Below are 22,011 nucleotides of genomic sequence, written 5' to 3'. Positions count from 1 at the left end.
GTTTCATTGGCAACTGCATTCCCATTTGCCTGCAGCAACTGTATTCAGAGACTGAGAGAAGGAACCTGCGCATTAAATGTACAGTTGTATGAGACTTGTCTGTATGCATGAGAGACAGTAAGAGAGGCAAAGCTGCATGAGTTGTTGTGAGTCAGGCCTGCTCCAGTTCCACAATGGGAACATTTTTATAGATGCCTTCCACACATTTAGCTCATTTAACATATCATGAACGACTTGACCAGCACTCTTGCACTCAACTTTTTTGTTTTTTAATGTGCGTTTCTTCCTAGATGCAGGACAGGTCTTTGTAAAACTAATCCACCTTCATGAGGATTAAGTGTTTTAACTGTTTTGATCAGGAGCAATGAAAAAAGTTTCAGAAGAATGCAGCACTGTGGCAACCGCATACACAAAGTCCTTGAAACAACAAAGTATAATAAAAGAACTGCAGAATTGTTTATTTAAAATGCACAGCCACACTGCTTGCAACCGCAAGAGAACTAAACAGAAACAGGCTTATATTTGCTTGCATTTCATAATCATTTCCACTGAAATCTGCTTTGGTCTTCTGAAATTGCATGATGAGCCGATTGCTTAAAACATCTGTTTAAAAGATAAGCAAGGGAGTACTTATCTTAGTTTTAAGTTTGGTATTTTAATGGAGATAATGTGACTAGTGAATATTTTACATTCCAATCTCAAATATTTTTAACCGGGCATCTCATTGATTTTGATAGAACTACTCTCAAGGTGACAAATATAAGGCCTGATTCATAGTTACTGCCGCCCACATGAGAAAACATTTGGGTAATTACTTGAGTACAGCTCCACAAAGCAAGGCATTTGTGTGAAGTGGCTTCCAGTCCATATGGCAAGTATTCAGGACACTCTGTCTCGCTGGTTTAAAACAGGTAATTATTGTAGCTATTTGGCTGTAGGTTCAAATCTCCTATCACTCTGTTTATTGATTTAAAAAAAGAGATAGGGTACCTACTTCTCAGTTACAAGCATCCTGAGTTAAAGGATCTCACATACCTTTGATGTCTTCTGCTAGTCAGAATAGACTACACTGGATCAGATGGTCCAGTGATTTGACTCAGTATAGAGCTGTAACTTAATTCCATAATTAAGATAATCCAGTTCAGAGAGCTTTCTAAAACAGCACACAAATGAACATGCTAGATTCCAACTTAACTAGAAATCATTTGCAACTTATTTGCTACACTACGTATTTTCTCCATGGTGCATTATTTTTATTTTGCTTTGGTAGCACCCAGTGTTTGAAATTCCCCAAGCACCAGGCATGTTTTGTTACTGATGCAGATCCAACTGCGACTACGTGGAGATTGCTGGGCGCCAGGTTGGCAGCTGACCTCTCTATCGAGCCAGCTGATTCGCGTGTGGCAAAAGAGGAGCTTCTTGTGCTTCCATGTGAATCAGGGGCCCCTGACCTAGAACATAACCTCTGTACAAATCGGGGTTTGCCTGTGTTCGGAAACATACTTCCTCCACCTGCAGAGGCTATCATGGCTAGTAGCCCCTGAAAGGCTTGTCCTCTATGTATTTGACCAAGCTTCATTTGCAGACATCCAAGTTGATGGCCATCACCACCTCCCGCAGCAGCAGAGCTTCCTAGTTTAACTACGCACTGCATTCAGAAGTACTTTCCTTTATCTGTCCTGAACCTTCCAACAAAACTTTTCTGTCCACTTTCTCCATGCCATGCATAATTTCATATGCTTCTATCATGCCACCTCCAAGTCCCCAAATGCCGTGACATTGCACATGCTACAATCGTCCCAATTAGTTCTGATCAGTATTCTGTTGAAGGATGCATTTCTTTATTCACTTACTGGGAACAAGTCCCACTGAGCTCAGTGGGACTTACTTCCAAGCAGACATGCACAGGCTTGCACTGTTAGTGACTACCTGTTAAGATGGTACTTGGGAATCATCAGTACTGATGCAATCTGCACAAAAAGAAGCACTGCCCATAGTAAAATGGGAGAACACCCATGTTTAAATTTAAGCTGAATTATGGGAGCGCTACTTTTGTTTTCCCATCAGCCACTGTATGACGATTGCCAGAAACAAATATAAGGTCACTGAATTAAAAGCAATCAACTGTTTTACTGTACATTTTAGGGAGAAATGGATTCCCCCATAACATGTCGAAGTACAGAATTTAGCTTTTATACACTAAATAGTGCACATTCAATTCACAATTATTGAAGGGACACTGTTCCCCATCTCCCCTCCCCCCCCCCAAACCCCCCAAGTTTACAGCATTGGAATAAAAGGCTGCAGCATCAGATTTCTATTTTTGTATAACAATTTTGTATGATACACACATCACTGGTAAAAGTAAACTCATTTAAGCAAGCACAAAAATCAAGATGGAAGCCAACACAAATGCTTTTTTTCCAACCGTGAGAGCCCCTTCATCCACAGGGCAGGATCACAGTATAGACTTTGGTCAAGCCACTAGCTCAGTTTAGATGTAATGACAAACAAGAGTCTGGTGAATAGGAGCATCTCTATAGGTTTAAATGCATGTTCTCTCTTTGCATCCAAGTTCCCACTTACTACTTTTTGCTAACCATAGCTTGCCATGATGTCCAAACTGGTACACCATGGTTAGTGCTAATCTCTAAACTATTGTTTGCAGACCCACACCAAATCATGGTATGGAGGTCAGTGGCTCAACTTAATCTTCCCCACAGAGTTGTTGTGATGGTAGTGAAGAATAATAAAACACTTAGAAGATTCACCATAGTGTGAAGTTAAATTTCACCCTATCTGTGCAAGTGTATTTGCTTGCTAGAGAACCCTCCCATTTCTACTCTGGCGGTTCACCCAACCATTTTGGGGGTTCAGGAGAAAAGCCTTATTGTGCAACGCCTCTGCTTACAGAGTTTGTTAGGTAAATCCTACCCTTAGCGTACTGCAGAGTGCTATACTGCAAAGCACCAATAGTTCACCTAGTTTTTAAATTTAAAAATTAGCAATACCTTAAAAGATAAAACGCAAGCAGCAAACACAACACACAGTAAAAAGCACACACTTCATTTAGCAATTAAGCTAGGAGATTTAAAACCAAAAGCAAACTATAATCTCTAGTCAATGGTCTGGGTTTTCCAGCACAAAGCTGTGGCATAGACACAGCATTCTGTAGTATTCAACTAACAAGCTTTATGGAGACCGTGTTAAATCTACACTGCTTAATGACTATAAATCTCTTGATCTGACATTTGACTGGAATGGAATAATTGAACTCTGATACCTTGAAACCGATCGATCTGCACTGGATTGAAAACAAATGCTAGAAATTATCTGTATTCAGCCACCCTCATACTTAAAGAACCAAGCTGGAGAAATTATTAATACTGCATGCTAGTATTAATATTGCAAACTGGTTTGCATTCTTTCACATACACTAATAATTCACTACTGTTATCATCAGAACTTAGTGTGCATACAAAACCCACCCGCCTATGCAAACCACTTTTGCAATCAACATAAAAATAGACATACAAGTATCAACTGTAATGTTTCAATCCTCCAGCCTTACATACAGAAGAAAATCACTTTAGCTTAGAATCACCTTTCTACGCAATGTCATCTGAGTACATATATGTATGCAAGGAGACACCTCTCTATGAAACACTAACAGCAATGCCAAGTGTAACACATTTTGCTTCTGGCTTACATATTAACTCTTATAAGGCGCACAGGCTCTAAAATATACCACAGAGCATTCCTTAATCTGAGGCATATAAACCACAGAGCATTCCTTAATCTGAGGCATATAAACAGCTCACTGGGCTGCATTAGCAGCAAATGAATTTTACACTCCAATCCAACACAGTCTGCTCATTTCTCCTGCTTCCTCCAACAGCACCGCTGGATTCTCTTCCTCCACAGACCCTCTGCTATCTGGTCCTTACCCGGGGACCATCTTATTGATACAGGCCCACACCTCGCATGCACTTTTCCTTCCAACAAGTACGGTACCTTCCAAGTTCCTCCCCGATCTCATAGTGATCATCCAGGTTCTCTTGCCTGAAGACAGTCATGATAGCTGCCCACTCCTCAGAAAGGAAAACAAGACTCTCGGCCGCCGCCGCCGCCGCCGCCTTTCAACTCATCACATCCCTGGTAAAATCCTCCAGCATTTTGCGGCTGCAATCCCTGAAGAAACAGAGGTGGGGACGGGGAAGGGGAAAGACAGTTGTTTAAGTAAAACGCCTGCGTTTGCAAGAGGGGTGTGGTTATCCGCACACTGCAACATGCACCCAACCCGCACCGGTTAACGCCAAATGTCCCCGGCAGCGGCGATCCCGGTTTCAGAATCGCCGTGCGGATCAGTGGCGTAGCGTGGCTTATCAGCACCCGGGGCAAGGCAAGTAATTTGCGCCCCCTAACCCATGGATTTCCCTAACCCCCAGATGTTGCGCCCGGTGCGGCCGGCCCCCCCCCCCTGCACCCCCCACGCTACGCCACTGGTGCGGATCAGCCGGCGCGCGGCCTTGGGCTGCTCAACTTTGCTCTCCAGGAACCTCTGGGACTGCGCCGCCCATCCGCCTCACGGCAAATGGAAGGCGCCCTTCCTTCCCCGGCCTCCCGTCCATACACAGAGCAGAGGGGCTCTTCCTCGCCTTCCCCCAAAGCTGCAAAATGGGGGGGAGAGAACCAACGCTGGTTTCCCGGATCCAGCCCCTCCGCGGGCGAGAGCGCCAAGCGCAGCCCCGCCACCCGCGCCCAAGCGCGCCTCACCTTCCGCTGGCCGAGAAAGCCGGAGCAGCGCCGCCAGCAGCCACCATTTCCACCTCAGGAAGGCGCCTCCGGGCGCCACATCCCTCAGCGACTCCCCCTCCGTTACCCGGCCAACTAGGACGTGCTATATCGCTCCTGCTACTACTACGACGACGACACGGTTTAAAAGGCGCCTGCCTCCGAGGAGACCACGTCCATCTCGGGAGGCAGCGAGCGCCGGCCTGCCCAGGTTGCTTCCCGGGGCGCGGGGACCCTTCCTGCTTTTCCTCTCCCCTCCTCGGTGCTGGGCGAGGCCTCCTCCTCTCCCCCCCCCCCCCCCGCAGCGGCGCCGGAGAAGGAGGGAAGCGGCCAGCAGCTCGGCTCAACTAAGCGAGGGGAGGGAGCGGCGGAGGAAGGGGGGGAGGGAGGGAGAAAGGGAAGGAAGCCCTCCGCCTCGCCGCGCTACGCTGTGGCGGCGGCTGCAGCTGCAGGGGGAGGAGCGCGCGCCCGGGAGTTCTCCTTTGGCGCAGCGACCCTCTTCCCGGGTTGGGGCAGCCCGAGAGAGAGAGAGAGAGAGAGAGAGAGAGAGAGAGAAGCCGCCCCCTCCTCTTTCTCCTCCTCCTCCTCCTCCTCCTCTCCAGACACGCAGCGCTCGCTTTCTCTCGCGCCGGCGACTCACCGGCCGCACTGGCTGCAGGCGGCGACAATCGGCCCCCGCCGACGTCCTCGCTCCCTCGAGAGCCGAGCAAGGCAGGAGGAGAAGGACTCCGGCCAGCGGCCAATGGCAAGGCAGCTGCACGCGGCGCTCAACCCCCCCCCCTCCTGCTCCTCTCCTGACCTGCGCTCGGCGAAGGGGCGGGGAGCCCGGCGCGCGGACGCAGGCGCGCAAGGCGGCCGTACAGGTGTCAAGGGCTGCCGGCGCGCGCGCGCGCGGGGTGGGGTGGGGTGGGGTGGGGGTGCGTGTGCTTCGGCCGCCCGAGGGTTCGCCTCGGTTTGCCCAGCGGGGAGGAGGCGCTTAGGGCCGCTGCCGCACCTGCGGTGCCCTTTGGAGTGGCTTCGCCGGCCAGGCAGCTGGGCGCAGTGGCCCCGCTTGGGATTAATCGAGGGCGAGAGGGCAAAGTGCTAAAGCAACAACCTCAGATATGCAGATGACACAACCTTGATGGCAGAAAGTGAGGAGGAATTAAAGAACCTTTTATTGAGGGTGAAAGAGGAGAGTGCAAAATATGGTCTGAAGCTCAACATCAAAAAAACGAAGATCATGGCTACTGGTCCCATCACCTCCTGGCAAATAGAAGGGGAAGAAATGGAGGCAGTGAGAGATTTTACTTTCTTGGGCTCCATGATCACTGCAGATGGTGACAGCAGCCACGAAATTAAAAGAGGCCTGCTTCTTGGGAGAAAAGCAATGACAAACCTAGACAGCATCTTAAAAAGCAGAGACATCACCTTGCCAACAAAGGTCCGTATCCTTAAAGCTATGGTTTTCCCAGTAGTGATGTATGGAAGTGAGAGCGGGACCATAAAGAAGGCTGATCGCAGAAGAATTGATGCTTTTGAATTATGGTCTGGAGGAGACTCTTGAGAGTCCTATGGACTGCAAGAAGATCAAACCCATCCATTCCTAAGGAAATCAGCCCTGAGTGCTCACTGGAAGGACAGATTGTGAAGCTGAGGCTCCAATCCTTTGGTCATCTCATGAGAAGAGAAGACTCCCTGGAAAAGACCCTGATGTTGGGAAAGATGGAGGGCACAAGGAGAAGGGGACGACAGAGGACGAGATGGTTGGACAGTGTTCTCGAAGCTCCAAACATGGGTTTGACCAAACTGCGGGAGGCAGTAGAAGACAGGAGTGCCTGGCGTGCTCTGGTCCAGGGGGTCACGAAGAGTTGGACACGACTAAACAACAACAGCATTGTGACTTCAGGCATGCAAGAGCTGGAGCCTGTGGTTGAGAAGAGGCTCCGAATCGCAGCCCTCTCCGCAGCTTGCCCTTTCAAGCTATGCTCTCTGGCCTAATAAGCAAGATAAGCTTATTTGATAAGATAAAGGACCGTATTAAAAAGGATTGTCTTGTAGCTGCACCAGGTTAAGAAACATGAAACTTCCTGGAACATATAAGGTGAACAATAGCAAAACTGGAACAACTCACATAGTTTTATTGTTTACTTTCACAAAAGTCTGTTGGGGGGCCCAGAAAGTATTGTAATGTGTGTGGTAGATGAGCCTTTCCAAAAGTGTGACTGACTCCAGAAGGCCTAAAATGATTTAAAATTGGCTGAGATAATGTGTGTTGGGGAAGATGGCAGAAGGTGCTAGTTTAAGTCTACTACTGTGCAAGGGACTGCTATTTATAGACTTTGAGATTTACAGCAACACCTACAAAACCAAATTAAAATACTGTAAATTTCCCCATCCTTCTGTCAGTTTATCTCTAATCACAACAAGTGAGTCTAAATAGGTCTTGCAGTGCTTCTGAAAGATGCTCTACCCTCAGCTTCAAAAGGTATCTGAAGAGAAGGAGATGCATAATCAGGGGATGACCCTTATCTACATACCTTGCTAAATTTGCCTGAAAAGGGATACTGATAGGACTCTACCACTGGCTGATTTCAGATAACTAGCATCATTGCTCAGCATAGGGAAAGAAGTGATTGGTTAAAGTTTTGTTGTTCTTAGTCTGAAGCCTTTTTGGCTGTGTATTGGTCAAAACCAGTGGTTTACATTCTTTTTAGAAGCAGACACTGGAACAATGTTGCCAGTGATCGATTGCCATTAGGAGGAGATGGGCTGATTTGCTCAGCACCAAAGACGAAACTCATATTAAAAGGACATTACTGTTCAAAATATGTATATTAATTTAGTTTGAATGAATTTCCAGAGGGATATCTGTGTAAATCTAATGCAGAAAAAGGAGCAACGTAAATTGAGCCCTGCTGAATCCTGCTAGAGGCAAATCTTACCCAGTATTATGTCCTCACAGTTGCCAACTTGATGACTGTGAGAAGCCCGCAAGCAGATATTGAACGCATCAGCAGTTTCTCTACCTATAATTCCTAGTAGCTGGTATACTGAGGTTATACTTACTCGTGAGAAAGGTTTTGGGAGTAAACCTCAAGGAAAAATCCCTACTTGCTGCCTAGTGGGGCATCTTCAGGAGAAGAAAAGGTTAAGGAGCAAATCCTACACAAATCCAAAGTGAAGTCCCTAAGACGGTTGAATAGCATCTTGTATGCCTCCTTCCGGCAGCTCCGGCAGCCAAGCTGGTGCCAGAAGTATTGCTCTGCTTACCTTGGACTGTATCAGTGAGGCCTGCCCAGGACCTCCACACACACTGTGCCAGGCTTGCACCCTGGAGAGGTCACTTCAGTGCTACTAAGGCAGCAAAAACAATCAATGCAAGAGGCAGCAGTTATGAGTTACCAGTCTCTGCAGCCACAGCAGGCGCTGTGATTTCCCAGCAGTTTGCCTTCAATCCCAGAGGCACACTCCATTGTATCTTGAGAAAGACGGATACCAACAAAACTGCCTCCAACAGTGGAACATCTCTCTTGGGCTAGTAACCATTGATACCCTTGCTCTTCATGAATTTATCTAATCCCCCTTTAAAACCATCCAAGTTGGTTGGAATCACTACCTTTTGTAGGAGCAAATTCCAATCTAACTATGCTCAATGTGAAGAAGAAAGAGCCTTGTATTACTCTGAAAGCTAATGCATTTGATTACAAGGTTTTTAAGGTTAAGATCAAAACTATATCCACATTGAGTTTTCAGTTAATGTGAATTGTGATCAATTTGAGTAAAACAAATCCTGTATCCTGCTCCTGTTACATATTGACAGTACTGAAATTTAAATTGCCAAAACATAACCAAGAGAACTGCCTAGAATTAGATATAGCTTGCTTCACCAGCTGGCTTATATAATATGATGAAACTCTTGGGATGACTCAGGATTGAAGAAAGGAAACCAAACGGAGGCAGTTTGGAAAACAAAATACATTCCTAATTATACAGAAATGTTGCAGTATTTATTAAATTTCACACTTTATTACCAAGATGAAAAATGTGATTATTTTTTTACTCATTAGTAAGTAAAAAGTAAGCATTAGATGATGATTCTACAATGCTACTAAATGTTTTTGTACCCATTTAATCCAGTATTATCTTACCTATTTCTTTTCATGCGTGAGACAAGTTTTCAGGTCATACGCAACCCCAAAGGAGCATAAAACCTACTGCAGATGAGCAGCTTTTAATTTTTGTCTGTTACAGGGATCCTAATGTAACTCTAATATATTCTATAATTATCATGGTGGGGTTACTAATGGAGAATGGAAAGAGGTTCTGTGGATACCCTAACCAAACGGTGAACATAGTTCCTTAAATTTAGCAAAGAGAAATGCTGTTGCAAACCCCCCCCCCGCCCCCCTCCACTAACGTGAATACCATTCTGTATGTGCTAACATGGGCCACCACGTTCTTCAATAGCTGGAAGTTTCCAAATCTGTTTCAGATGCAGCTCCAGGAAGAGTGCATTATAAGAGTGTAATCTGGAGGTTGCCAAAGCATGAATGACAGCCACCAGTCTCTGTATTCAGGAAGACAGTGTAGCATTGCGTACAGCTGCATTCTGATGGCACAGAAGCTGCAAATGATGAAGTATTATTGCAAAATCTGTGCGTCTTGCCCGGAGCATTATCTGGATTTAAGACCATCTGGGAACCGTAAAGTTGGCCACTTAAGAGCAGAAGAGCAGGGTTACAAGAGCAACAACCAATTGCAGCCATTCAAAATCCAGACAGTTAATCTGCTAGGCTATCACTTGAGAACAACTCTGTTGGATTTTGTAGAGGGTAATCTTCATTGCCTTAAATTTGCTAGTTGTTCATTAGGGCAAAGAGAGACAAGTTATTAGAATTATCTGGCCATATTTATTTTAGCAATAAAATAAATTCTGTTATTGTGCCATCATTTGTCAGGGTCAATTAAAAATTTACTGTATTGAATTGAGATGTAGAAAAAATATATTTTCTCCCTAGCAATAAATAGTTGATCTGGTTTGAGGCAAATAATGGCTAAAGCACTAAACTGGAAGTCAATAAGTAATGCCTTTGCAATTAAATTGGTATCTTCTATTTGAAGGGTCTCTCTCTCTCTCTCTGTATTGTGCAATGGCAACCCATAATTATTCCAACTCTAGGGTTGGGTGCCAATAGCACCTACACCAAATATCACAAGCATTAATGATACTGTTCACATAGTAAGAGACATAAATACATCTAATGGTTCAGACCACGCTTGTTTCACTTCCTTAAGTGTTCCTGGACATATTTAAGGGAGAAAGTTTTAAGTGGTCTTAAAAATTGTATTACTACTGGGTACAAGTATAGATTAGTTTACTATCAACTGCATGATTATGTGCAATGTGTTTAATCTGCCACAGTTCCAAATAATGCAGAAATTATGCAGAGCAGTTGGCTGTAATCACTGTTGCTGTCCTGGGATCTCCTTGGTACCAGAGGCTGTGTCAGTGCTGGTTTATTCCATTCCACAATATTGTTCTTCCTCTCCAGTTTCACTGTGTCACAAAAATAATACTGTATGAGGATATCCTTTGGTAACCTGCTATATCCTGCTGGCTTGTTAAACGCTGTAATAAACAAGCAGGAAGGAAAACAGGCTTATCAGGCTTGATTCTAGAAAAGCTAAGTACTCCAGATTATCAGGTATGGCAACAACCCAAAAGGCTGGGCAAGTATAGCAAATTAAAATAAGCATTAATTATCATTCATTGTATTTCTTAAGCAGTAGTTTTCTAGTATCCAGACTTACTCATTTCCTATCCTCAAATAACTTTCTCCTAGATCTAATGTGTGCATTAAATATCCTGCTTCAGCTGCCTTAGCATAGCTTTGACATACAACATGATATAAACCAAAATCTCTCTTTATGGATTTATTATCTTTCTTGAACTCTCATGACATTCTATCACACTCTAGTATGAGACCCTGAGAAGGGCTATCAAAATATTGGGGTTCAATCTGGATATAACTGGAAGGGGGAGGTGTAAGATCTGATGGGATTACCAGAACAGGGAACAGGTTTAATTGTTCTGCAACGGTATGATCTTGAAGTTTCCAAAGCAAGGATCACATTGGCTAGCCTATCTCTCTATCTCTTGAGATAGTGCTTTTAATAGTTATATGTACGATGCAAAGGAGATAGAAGCACCGTGCATAAATAAACAAAGCATCACTTTCTTAAGGAGAACATAATCAAATACCCTGGAATCAGTAGCCTAAGCTACTGGCATATTTCACAGAGGGGCACTGCAAAAAGGAAGAAAACCAAAGTCCTTCTTAGCTATAAGAACACCAACTAATGGAAAATGCTAATTTTCACAGTACAGCTCACAAAGGAGGGCAACTGTTGTTACAAAGGACATGGCAGCTATGTGTGGAGTTTTCACTTCCCTCCCTCTGGTAAGTTTCTCAATTTATCTTCTGTCCTGACATCAGGATGCACATTTTCCCCACCCAGCCCTGAACCAATGGCAGCCAATGATGTGAAGCAGGAATGGGTAAATGCACAGGATGAGTTCCATTGCTTGTTACAAGGACTCATGATGGGCCTGCTGCTTTTAATCATGCACAGGTCTGCTATCCCTGGGTAAACAGACAATATTCTTCCCTTCTTGCTAAAAATGCAAGGGGCCAATATTACCCCACTTGCTGATAATCAAGGAGGCTTAACCTCCTAAAAGTAAAAGCCAAAGAGGATAAAATTGTGTTGCTTTGTTGGCTAACAACCAAATCACAAAAGCAGCTGTAGTGCAAAGCCAATATTTATGTGACTGTTTGCCTGTTATTTGTATGTAAAGATGACTGTGTAAATTGAGCATAAGTGATATTGAAGAGGGTTGTAAATCATTTGCCTAGTTGAGATAATGGGACCTTTATTTCCGTGGACCATGCCAGGAAATATAAAGGCTTTCAGCCAGACTGGATTCCCTGTAATTAATAAAAGGCATTGTAATGAATCAAACACAATTCTAGAACAGTTGGGAATTGAAGGTGGCAACAAAACATTATCATAGCTTGCTCCTTTGGGGATACATATCTGTATGTCCTTGAATGGTTTATACACTTAGGCACTGGGGAGAGAAATCCTATGCATATTTTGCAGGAAGTAATGGTCACTGAATTCTGTGTGATGTTCTTCAGGGTAAATTTAATGGAGGCTGACCCTGTATATTACCTTCCTATAGAGTTCAGTATTACAAGGTTTCTGTGCTTTTTGCTAAGGAATAGCATTGCTGTTTGTCAACTTTGTTCGGTAAAATAAATCTTTCTTATTTGTTCATCTTCTGCCTGAGTCTCCAAGTAGCTAAATTTACTCTCACACAAAACTAAAAGATAACCCATGACAGTATTGTAGAGGGGGTCCACCGCAAAACATCACAAGAACAATGCCACAATAGCATAGCAAGACAATAACACAACAGCAATTTCATAATAACGTAGCAAAAGCAATAATGTAGTGACAATTTCATAATAACATAACAAAACAAAAATAAAACATGCAAAAATCCACATTTCAATACTAAATATAACCAGGTTACTTAAACAACATGCAGCATCTAATAGCAAAAATAAAAAGGGAGCTTCACAGTTTCAACTTAGTCCAAGAAACACCCCTCCCATGATGTTACTCATCCATGGACATCAGTTTAATGTGCAGCAGGTGAATAAGCGCCATCTAAAATGTGACACAGGGCAAGAGCTTAAGCAATCCTCCTTGCTCCAAGGACAGGACCTATTTATAAGCCCATTTTATCTGAGTAAACATCAGTTCAGCAACCTTAGATTTATTAATTTTCTCCGTTCATTTAATTTGAAGTGAAAACACTGAAACCTTGCACATTAGGAAGCTGAATGTTATTCCGCATGAATATAACAGTTCCTTTTCTGTTTTGATACCAGACAGCCACAAAATGTTTTGGAATACACTGTCTCGGTTCTGTTGCCTTTTCTGCATTATCTAGTGAGGCAGGCCATTTAGCATTTGTTGCCATGGATGCTGAACAGCATAATGAACTGTTTGGGAGCTTTTTTTTTTTTTTAAAAAAAAAAAATAAAGGCTGCAATGCTGCCCACATAGACTATGTTTAAATTCCATCAGCTTCACACTGTGCTTCCAAAGCTGCTTTACATAACTCCAAACTATACATGAAGGTGGCAGATAAACCCCTGGATTTTCATGTGTAAAGTGGGAGTGTATTTTGAAAGGCTAAAGAATCACAGGGGAGAGGGATGTTAATCCATCTTCTGACCGGTAGTCTTATTCCTGAATCCTGAAATCTATTCCTCTGCCCCCCGCCCCCACATTGGTGTGTTTTGCAGGTGTAATCTGCAACATGTTGACATAATAGCACAGTTGTGGTGGATTTGTATCAGACCATCCACCCATCATTCTGTTTCATTAGTTCTGTGGAGCTTCCTGAAACCACATCATTGCACTATTGCACTATAGCACAAGAGAAGTGGGATACAAAACTCACAGCCAGAACACTTGTGTTATAAAAAGTTATATGATTTCAGCAGGAAGTTACAGGACAGGCAGCAATGGGTATAGCTGCACCAAACCTTTTGCAGATGCAAAGCAGAAAACTTCCATCTCTGTCATAGTGTCATTCCTGGTCCCAACACACGCACTTGCCATTTTAAAGCAATTTAACCCAGCTCTAGGTATCATCACAATACCTCAGACTCCGGCTGAACTTGCCTTCTTTGTGTTGAGTCCCAAAGTGTGTTCATCAGAAAACAGGACACTGACATTCTTTGCCATTTATAAAGACATGTCAGATAATGGACGGTGGAAGAGCACTGTTGGTGAACAAGGAAACCTGGTGCCACTTGGAAACACACAAATGACTATGAAAAATAACTTTTCCCAACATTTGGTCTTTCATAAGTGATGCAGAGTTAACTTGATGGACCAGAGGATCTGGTCTCGAGAATGTTATTAGCAAGGGTAAAAATACCAAGCTTAAATTATACATTTTTTCAGTCATTTATTTTCTTTTTGCAGGCAGTTGCATTTAGATCAGAAGTCTCAGGACCAGGAGAATAAGCCACTTGGTCTGTAATGACATCAAGAGTACAGGTCCGGGTTATAGGTAGTAGTTGTTGTTTAGTCGTTTAGTCATGATCCCCTGGACCAGAGCACGCCAGGCACTCCTGTCTTCCACTGCCTCTTGCAGTTTGGTCAAACTCATGTTGGTAGCTTCAAGAACACTGTCTAACCATCTCATCCTCTGTCGCCCCCTTCTCCTTGTGCCCTCCATCTTTCCCAACATCAGGGTCTTTTCCAGGGAGTCTTCTCTTCTCATGAGGTGGCCAAAGTATTGGAGCCTCAGCTTCAGGATCTGTCCTTCCAGTGAGCACTCAGGGCTGATTTCCTGAAGAATGGATAGGTTTGATCTTCTTGCAGTCCATGGGACTCTCAAGAGTCTCCTCCAGCACCAGAAATCAAAAGCATCCATTCTTCGGTGATCAGTCTTCTTGATGGTCCAGCTCTCACTTCCATACATCACTACTGGGAAAACCATAGCTTTAACTATACGGGCCTTTGTTGGCAAGGCGATGTCTCATGTCCAATGAACCATAATATAATGTTCTTCCTTTCATTTAAACAGCAAACCGTCTGAAGGTCTCATTTTACCAGAAGAGTAGACAATTTAATGGTGGACAAGGCTACCAATGGCTCCTGGCTACAATGGCTGTGTTCTACCTCCACTCTCAGAGGCATGATGCCTTTGAATACCAGCCGGGCAGAGTGTTGTTGTCTTCCTGTGTTGCTTGCAGGCTTCTTGTATGCATCTGGTTGGCCAGGATGCTGGCCTAAATGGGCCACTAGCGGATCTAGCAGACTCTTCTTATGTTCTTATGTTCTTATGTTTGAAATGGATTACAGCCATCATTTATCCATTATATCACAATGTGTTATGTTGAAGCATATTTATATTTTCTATATATGGGACTAAGGGTTCATAGTGCTTCCATACACCCGTGTCTATCCCAAGCTCAGCTTCTGAGTATCTATCATTCTGTTGTTCTCGGCAGTGGCTTGCCCGAGAGATCGCGATTCAGCCAGTTCAATAAGGATATGTGTATCATTATTCAGTCAAGGAGATCTGAGGCACAAGAAGTACCTTGCTCAAAATTAATGTATCCATTACATCAGTGTTTCCCAACCTTGTGCCTCCAGCTGTTTTTGGACTACAATTCCCATCATCCCTTGCCACTGGTCTTGCTAGTCAGGGATGATGGGAGTTGTAGTTCAAAAACAGCTGGAGGCACAAGGTTGGGAAACACTGCATTACATCTACAGAAACGCTGCAGTGGCTTCCTAATTTAAAAAACTGCAAGATAGACTCATTCAAAGTCTATCACATGTTTGTAGGTTTATTTGCATTCATCTTGTTTTATGTAAATTACCTTATCTTACCTTTATAAGCAGAAGGTGTTGCCTCGGTGTTTCTGGCAAAAAGCTCAGAGACAGCTCAAGCGATTAGAACCCGCAACGTGCCATTTAAAAACCTACTGAATAGCCATGCTCTGGCACTGCTTAATTTATTATCAAATTGCCTGTGAATCTCAGAATTCAGACTCAACAAATTATAATTAGAATCAAAGATTTCTACATCACTATAATCCAGCTGCCTGGATTTCAGCTCGCAAAGACCATCTGTGAAAACAGATAGCCTGATACAAGCTCAGAGACTTTTGTTGTCTTAACCTTTTCCCTGCCACATCCTTACATGTTCTGTGGTCAGGGGACCTTGCAAGCCTTTGTTTGACTAGGGTCAGGCTGGCAGTGTTGCATTTGGCCCAGATCTATTTTACTTCCCTTCCCCACCCAGCTGCTGCTGCAGCTTTTAATGAGTGAATGCAGGGAAGGCAGTGAGAGATTTTACTTTCTTGGGCTCCACGATCCCTGCAGATGGTGACAGCAGTCACGAAATTAAAAGATGCCTGCTTCTTGGGAGAAAAGCAATGTCAAACCTAGACAGCATCTTAAAAAGCAGAGACTTCACCTTGCCAACAAAGGTCTGTATAGTTAAAGCTATGGTTTTCCCTGTAGTGATGTATGGAAGTGAGAGCTGGACCATAAAGAAGGCTGATCGCCAAAGAATTGATGCTTTTGAATTCTGGTGCTGGAGGAGACTCTTGAGAGTCCCATGGACTGCAAGAAGATCAAACCTATTCATTCTTAAGGAAATCAGCCCTGTGCTCACTGGAAGGACGGATCCCGAAGCTGAGGCTCCAATACTTTGGCCACCTCATGAGAAGAGAAGACTCCCTGGAAAAGACCCTGATGTTGGGAAAGATGGAGGGCACAAGGAGAAGGGGACGACAGAGGACGAGATGGTTGGACGGTGTTCTCGAAGCTACCAGCATGAGTTTGACTAAACTGCAGGAGGCAGTGGAAGACAGGAGTGCCTGGCGTGCTCTGGTCTATGGGGTCACGAAGAGTCGGACACGACTAAAGGGCTAAACAACAACAAAAGGGAAATTGTTAAGACATAGTTTATTGCAACACATACATAAGCCCCATGGAGGATTTAGCAGTAGTGGCTGGTGCCTATTGCAGGTTGCCATATGTCCCAGACATTACTGGGATTTCAAAGGCGGAAGTGACAATCGGGGTGGATTTCCGGAAGGCGGCAATTTTTCCTGGAACTTCAGCATGCAACAAAATTGGCATTTTCTGTAATTTTGGGGTCTGTATAAAAACAGTTTTCGAGGTGTCCTGGTTTTTTAAAAATGCTGTATGGCAATCCTTGGGACTGGTAGGGTGGAAAATGTGGAGCCTAAATGTGGGGAGAGCGAGAGCCAATAAGAGGCAGAGCCAACTAATTCTAGTTTTGTCTCCATCCTTCTCCCTGCTGAATTCTACATAGGCAGTGCCACCCCCAGGAGGCAGGTAAGGACTGGCTGAAGCCAGAATGAGATTTGTGGGCTTTCCCCATTATCTCCAATAGAACAGCTTCCACTAGTATTTAGCAAGGGAATTCTGTAATTCCTAAGTAAATAACTGGGTCATACAGTTATTAACTGGGTTTTCACTGTGGTTTTCATATGTGCATCTCACAGTACTCAAGAGTCATGACAGATTAGCTCAAATATAAAATCAGCACCTGACTGGAATTAAATGCAGCTAAAAAGAAGACATGATCACTGGAGGGTTACAATTTTAAAAAGAAAAATAGCTTTGTGAGTGTACATTTTGTCCTGTTCCAGTAGCAGAATATGAAAGGCAGATTTATTTTCAAATTCTGGAGCTCTGGAAATAACATGTCTGAAACCAAAATGTATGATAACTGCTTTTGCAGCACCCAGCTACCCCCACTAACAAGCCAAAGATTTCCAAAAACTGCCCTGTGCAGTTGTTAGCTAAATGCTTCTTGCATGGTCTTAAATTAGCACATGAATGCACTATTTTCTGTGAGTATTTACCCACATCCCTTGTTATTTCCTAAAGTAAACACTCATGTATATGAAATGACAAGGATCAAATCTATGCAAACAGTGTCACCAAGACATTTTAGAGATATTATAATCATGTGTGGCATATTTCACAGACGTACACTCCACCTGTCTATCTTGCACACAAAGGCACAGATCAGATTAAAATATCTGGAGCATGATATTTACACACACAGAGCTGTTGCGCTTCTTTCCACTTGGAACAGAAGTACCCTCATATGCGAACACAGTTTGGACTGAGGAAACTGACGTGTGGATAAGAGGCTGCATGGATCCCACCATGTACCGTATTTTTTGCTCTATAAGACTCATTTTTTCCCTCCTAAAAAGTAAGGGGAAATGTGTGTGCGTCTTATGGAGCGAATGCAGGCTGCACAGCTATCCCAGAAGCCAGAACAGCAAGAGGGATTGCTGCTTTCACTGTGCAGCGATCCCTCTTGCTGTTCTGGCTTCTGAGATTCAGAATATTTTTTTTCTTGTTTTCCTCCTCCAAAAACTAGGTGCATCTTGAGGTCTGGTGCGTCTTATAGAGCGAAAAATACAGTAATTGGACAAGAAGTCTCTAGACAAAATTTGCAATGGGACACAAGGGCCTCTGAAACCTTACCGTCAGGAGTTTCCGGCTCTTTAACAATCCTGTCTTCTCCTGAAACGGTGCTGCAGCCAAGTCAGTTCCCCACCCATGTCCCCTGAGCCTTGCTAAGGTCTTCTGTCTCTAAATGTCCTGGGGGCCTGTCACCTGCATTTAAAGTGTGCATGTGGCAGTAAGCCTTCCTGCTGTCACTTAGCATCACACGAAAGAGCTTTCAAAACCTGACCACTGGAGCAGAAAATAGCTATGCTTTCTATGTGGCTAATGCCCTCTTCCCCCTCATTTGACTAGGATTTTTAAATATAGGTCATTCTCATCCTTTGTCACAAAAACCTAAAAAAAATATGGGTAAAAAAAATATGGGTGCAGCAGTCCATTTGAACTCTTAAGGTGGGTTTAAAAGATTGTACTTCATAGTCTCATTCTCCCTTCTCTCTTTTTAGTTTTGACTCTCGCATTTCTTGTTTTTGTTTTGCTTTTTAAATATGACACCGTGCACGATTGTAATATGCTAGCTGTAAGTGACTTCTGGGCAGTTTCTGTAAGCTGGAAAAATGGGTTATAAAAGCTTTAACTAATTTAATGAATAATGCTTCAAATTCAAAGTCATTTATCATAGAGTGGTAAATTGGCCATCAGTCAGCTTCCAATAGATAGGATAACTTCCCCTCAACATGGTACATTCCAGATGTTTTTCCCTGCAATTCACAGCATTCCTGACTATTTGCAGTACTGGCTAGGACTGATGGGAGTTGTAGTCCAAATCATCTGGGGGGCAGTAGGCTGTGGAAAATTGGACTAGGACATGCACCTATTCATAAAGTCATGGAATACTTCGCTATCTTGCCACCTCCCGTTTCCTGTCACTTATTAGTAGCTTAGGGATGTGGGTGGCGCTGTGGGTTAAACCACAGAGCCTAGGACTTGCCGAAGAGAAGGTCAGCAATTCGAATACCTGCGACGGGGTGAGCTCCCGTTGCTTGGTCCCTGCTCCTGCCAACCTAGCAGTTCGAAAGCACTTCAAAGTGCAAGTAGATAAATAGGTATCACTCCGGCGGGAAGGTAAACGGCGTTTCCGTGTGCTGCTCTGGTTCGCCAGAAGCGACTTAGTCATGCTGGCCACATGACCCAGAAGCTGTACGCCGGCTCCCTCGGCCAGTAAAGCGAGATGAGTGCCACAACCCCAGAGTCGGTTACAACTGGACCTAATGGTCAGGGGTCCCTTTACCTTTACCTATTAGTAGCTTACAGTACAATCCTATACATGCCCACTTGGAAGTAATTAAGTGGGCCTTACTCCTAAAAACTGGGTCTAGCATTGGAGCCTTAAGGGTTTTTTAAAACAATTGAAGAAGCTTCTTTCAGCTGTTTGACAGTGGAACTGAGTCCCTTGGGAGGTTGTAGACTTTCTTCCTTGGAGGTTGTTAAACAGAGGTTGGATGGCCACCTGTCAATGGATGCTTTAGCTGAGATTCCTGCATTGCAGGGGGCTGGACTAGATGAACCTTGGGGTTCCTTCCAACTCTACAATTCTGTGATTCTATTCATAGACTTGTATGGTATAATAAACTAGAATATATGGTGCAAAAGAAAGGCTGAAATCCTGTGCCCAGTTTTATATGCTATGGCTCCTTGGTATTCAAGATATGTTCCAGGGAACTTGAGATTCCTTGGAGGCCTTTCAGTAGTTCCTATATGAGAAGATCAGAAGTGATGGACAAGTTCCCCCAGAAGGCAGCTTTTCTGTCTTTATTGATCCCCCCCTTCAGCTTGAAGATGTAAGACGTATATTCTAGCTCACATTCTCCATTCTAAGAACAGTAATTGTGATGCTCAAGTAGATTTATCAACTGTGGTGGAAGAAATTCCAGAAGATCCCCCCCCCCCAAAAAAAAAAAACTGACAGTGAATTTCTACCCAATTTGACCCCTTCAGCTCACCTTTAAACCCCAGGGAGAGTGGTGGGTCTCCCCAGAGTCAACCTCTGGGGCCATGTTTGTTCCCCTCCCAAACGTCTTGTATTCTCCCTCCCTGCAGCTAGGTAGTTGATGTGCCACCTTCATAGTGAAATAATTGAAATTAAATGCTTTCTTCAGCCCAAACATCACAGCGACTGATACCAAGAAGCATCAGCACACTTAGGGATCCACAGAGTATTCACAGTTTGCATAACAGAACTCAGTAGCACAGCATTTTGGCTAATCTACGTTTATTAATGTGTGATATTTTAGTGTATTTTTGGTTTCTGTGGAAGCCACCCACAGTGGCTGGGGAAACCCAGCCAAATGGGTGGGGTACAAATAAATTATTATTATTATTATTATTATTATTATTATTATTATTATTTGCATATAATACACTCAGAGAATTCTGCCTTAGCTCCTTTCTCTTTCTCATCAGACAGCAAAGAGAGAGAAACAAAGGACAATAGCCCCACTTCACGGAACACAGTAACACCCAAACATCCTGTCTCCTTCACTTCCCACACTGTGGAATGAAAACATACACCGTCATGTGATAGACAACAATCCTATGACTGCAAACACGGAGCAAGAATCCTAACAGTTTTTAGCTGAAAGCTGGGTTGGCTTGTCCTTGCCTTCCTTCCTTTTAAATTTGTATTTGAGCTGGCCTCTTGCTCTTCTTAGCACATCTGGGTTCTTTTTTTAAGCAGTCAAGAGAATCTGCACAGGCCATGTGAATGTTCATCTGCACCTGCACCTCAGTCTTCACTACACTATTTCTCAGCCTCTTCCTGTCCTTGGACTTTATTTATGAAAACTTTCTCACATTAGATCCAGGAACGAAAAGCATGAAAGAGACTAGTTTGTTTACCTCTGCCCTCTGGCATTCATCTGCAAAATCTCCCCTCATCTCTGATTTATATTCTGCTCCTTCAAGATCATCTCATCCCTTGTTTGTTGCAAAGCGCAGAAGAAGTCATCGTACAGCTTGCAAATGTCTATCTCAACGTGGAGTGCTGTAGCAAGAGACTCTAAAGCTGTCCATTTCATGTCACTGTGAAGTGAGAGCACTGACATCTGTCTTTATAAGTGATGTTTCAACGCCATACAATTTCTCCAGGTATTCAGCGCACCATGTGAAGGATTTCCATCAGGTTGTGCAGAAAGTAAGCAAAACAAAGAAGCGGGGATTTGTGTTCTTCCTCACCGAATGCTGGACACACAATCTGAAACCCCCCTCTGGAAAAAAAAAGTATGCCCTCACTGTTGGCTGGCATGGTAGTATGAGTTCAATAGCATATAGAAGTGACAGCTACCTTGCTGGCATGTGCCTAAGCACACCTTTGTATTCCAGTTATACAAAGTCAAAAAAGGACACAAGCGAGTCTATCATATTGACTGAGGAGGAAAGCACACTGTTTACTTTGAGGGCAAATCTTCCTACATCAAATTTCAAAGCCTTCATCTCATGTTTGACACAACTGTGGATTATATGACATTTGCATCTGACTTGTACCAGATGCTGATAGCCTTGATAGCTTTATCTACTGTGAAGTTGTCTAATCCCACTGTGAAGTTGTCTAATCCTCTTCTGGAGATGCAACCATTACTTGTGGTAGCAAATTTTGTACTGTGCACTTCCTTTTTGTCTGTCTTGAAACTCCCACACTTCCGCTTTAACTTAACTGAATGACCAGTTTTATGGAGAGGGAGAAAAAAACCTATGTCCAAGTTTTCCACACTGTACACAATTTTATTCATGTTAGCTCCTCCCCTGCACTCTAAGCCAAAATCTCCTCATTGGAGAGCTGATCCAGCCCCTTGGTCACTTTGGTTGACCTTTTATGCCTTAGGACATGCCGAATCTGTGGAATTTTGTGGCAGATATGCAGTGGTTCTGCAGCAGACAAGGGAATCTACTGTACCCTGAAGGTAGACAGTTTTAAGAACTGTTTATTTGAAGACACCTGGCTTAAATGGATGCAGCTATAGCTCAGATACAGGACTACAGCTGTACTTCCTGATCCAAAGTTGTGTGCTCTCTAGTGCTTCCCTGTTCAGCTTTGTACATTCCTTTGAAGCATGTCATTTCACATTTTGAAAGAGGAGGCAAGTTTTGCAGCAAGGTTGGAAGGCCTTCTTCTCTAGC

At 43.7% G+C, this 22,011-nt stretch overlaps 1 protein-coding gene across 2 annotated transcripts in view; it reads right to left on the bottom strand.

Moving 5' to 3' along the window:
- The window catches only part of DAPK1 (death associated protein kinase 1), an 86,929-nt gene extending 81,307 nt beyond the window's left edge, over positions 1 to 5,622 (bottom strand). Inside the window, exons 1-2 of one of the 2 annotated variants that reach the window (XM_079996003.1) lie at positions 5,435 to 5,622; positions 4,015 to 4,191 (exon numbers count right to left, since the gene is read on the bottom strand). In XM_079996003.1, coding sequence (XP_079852129.1) covers positions 4,015 to 4,076 — 62 coding nt within the window. In that variant the 5' untranslated portion in view covers positions 4,077 to 4,191; positions 5,435 to 5,622. Of the gene's footprint in view, positions 1 to 4,014; positions 4,192 to 4,776; positions 4,911 to 5,434 lie in introns of those variants that run through there. The other variant, XM_079996002.1, reaches the window with a different exon arrangement.
- Positions 5,623 to 22,011: the final 16,389 nt, after the last annotated feature.

Source organism: Podarcis cretensis, assembly GCF_951804945.1.
Source record: "Podarcis cretensis genome assembly, chromosome: 11".
Taxonomy (NCBI): Eukaryota; Metazoa; Chordata; class Lepidosauria; order Squamata; family Lacertidae; genus Podarcis; species Podarcis cretensis.
This window is presented reverse-complemented; position numbering and strand designations above follow the sequence as displayed.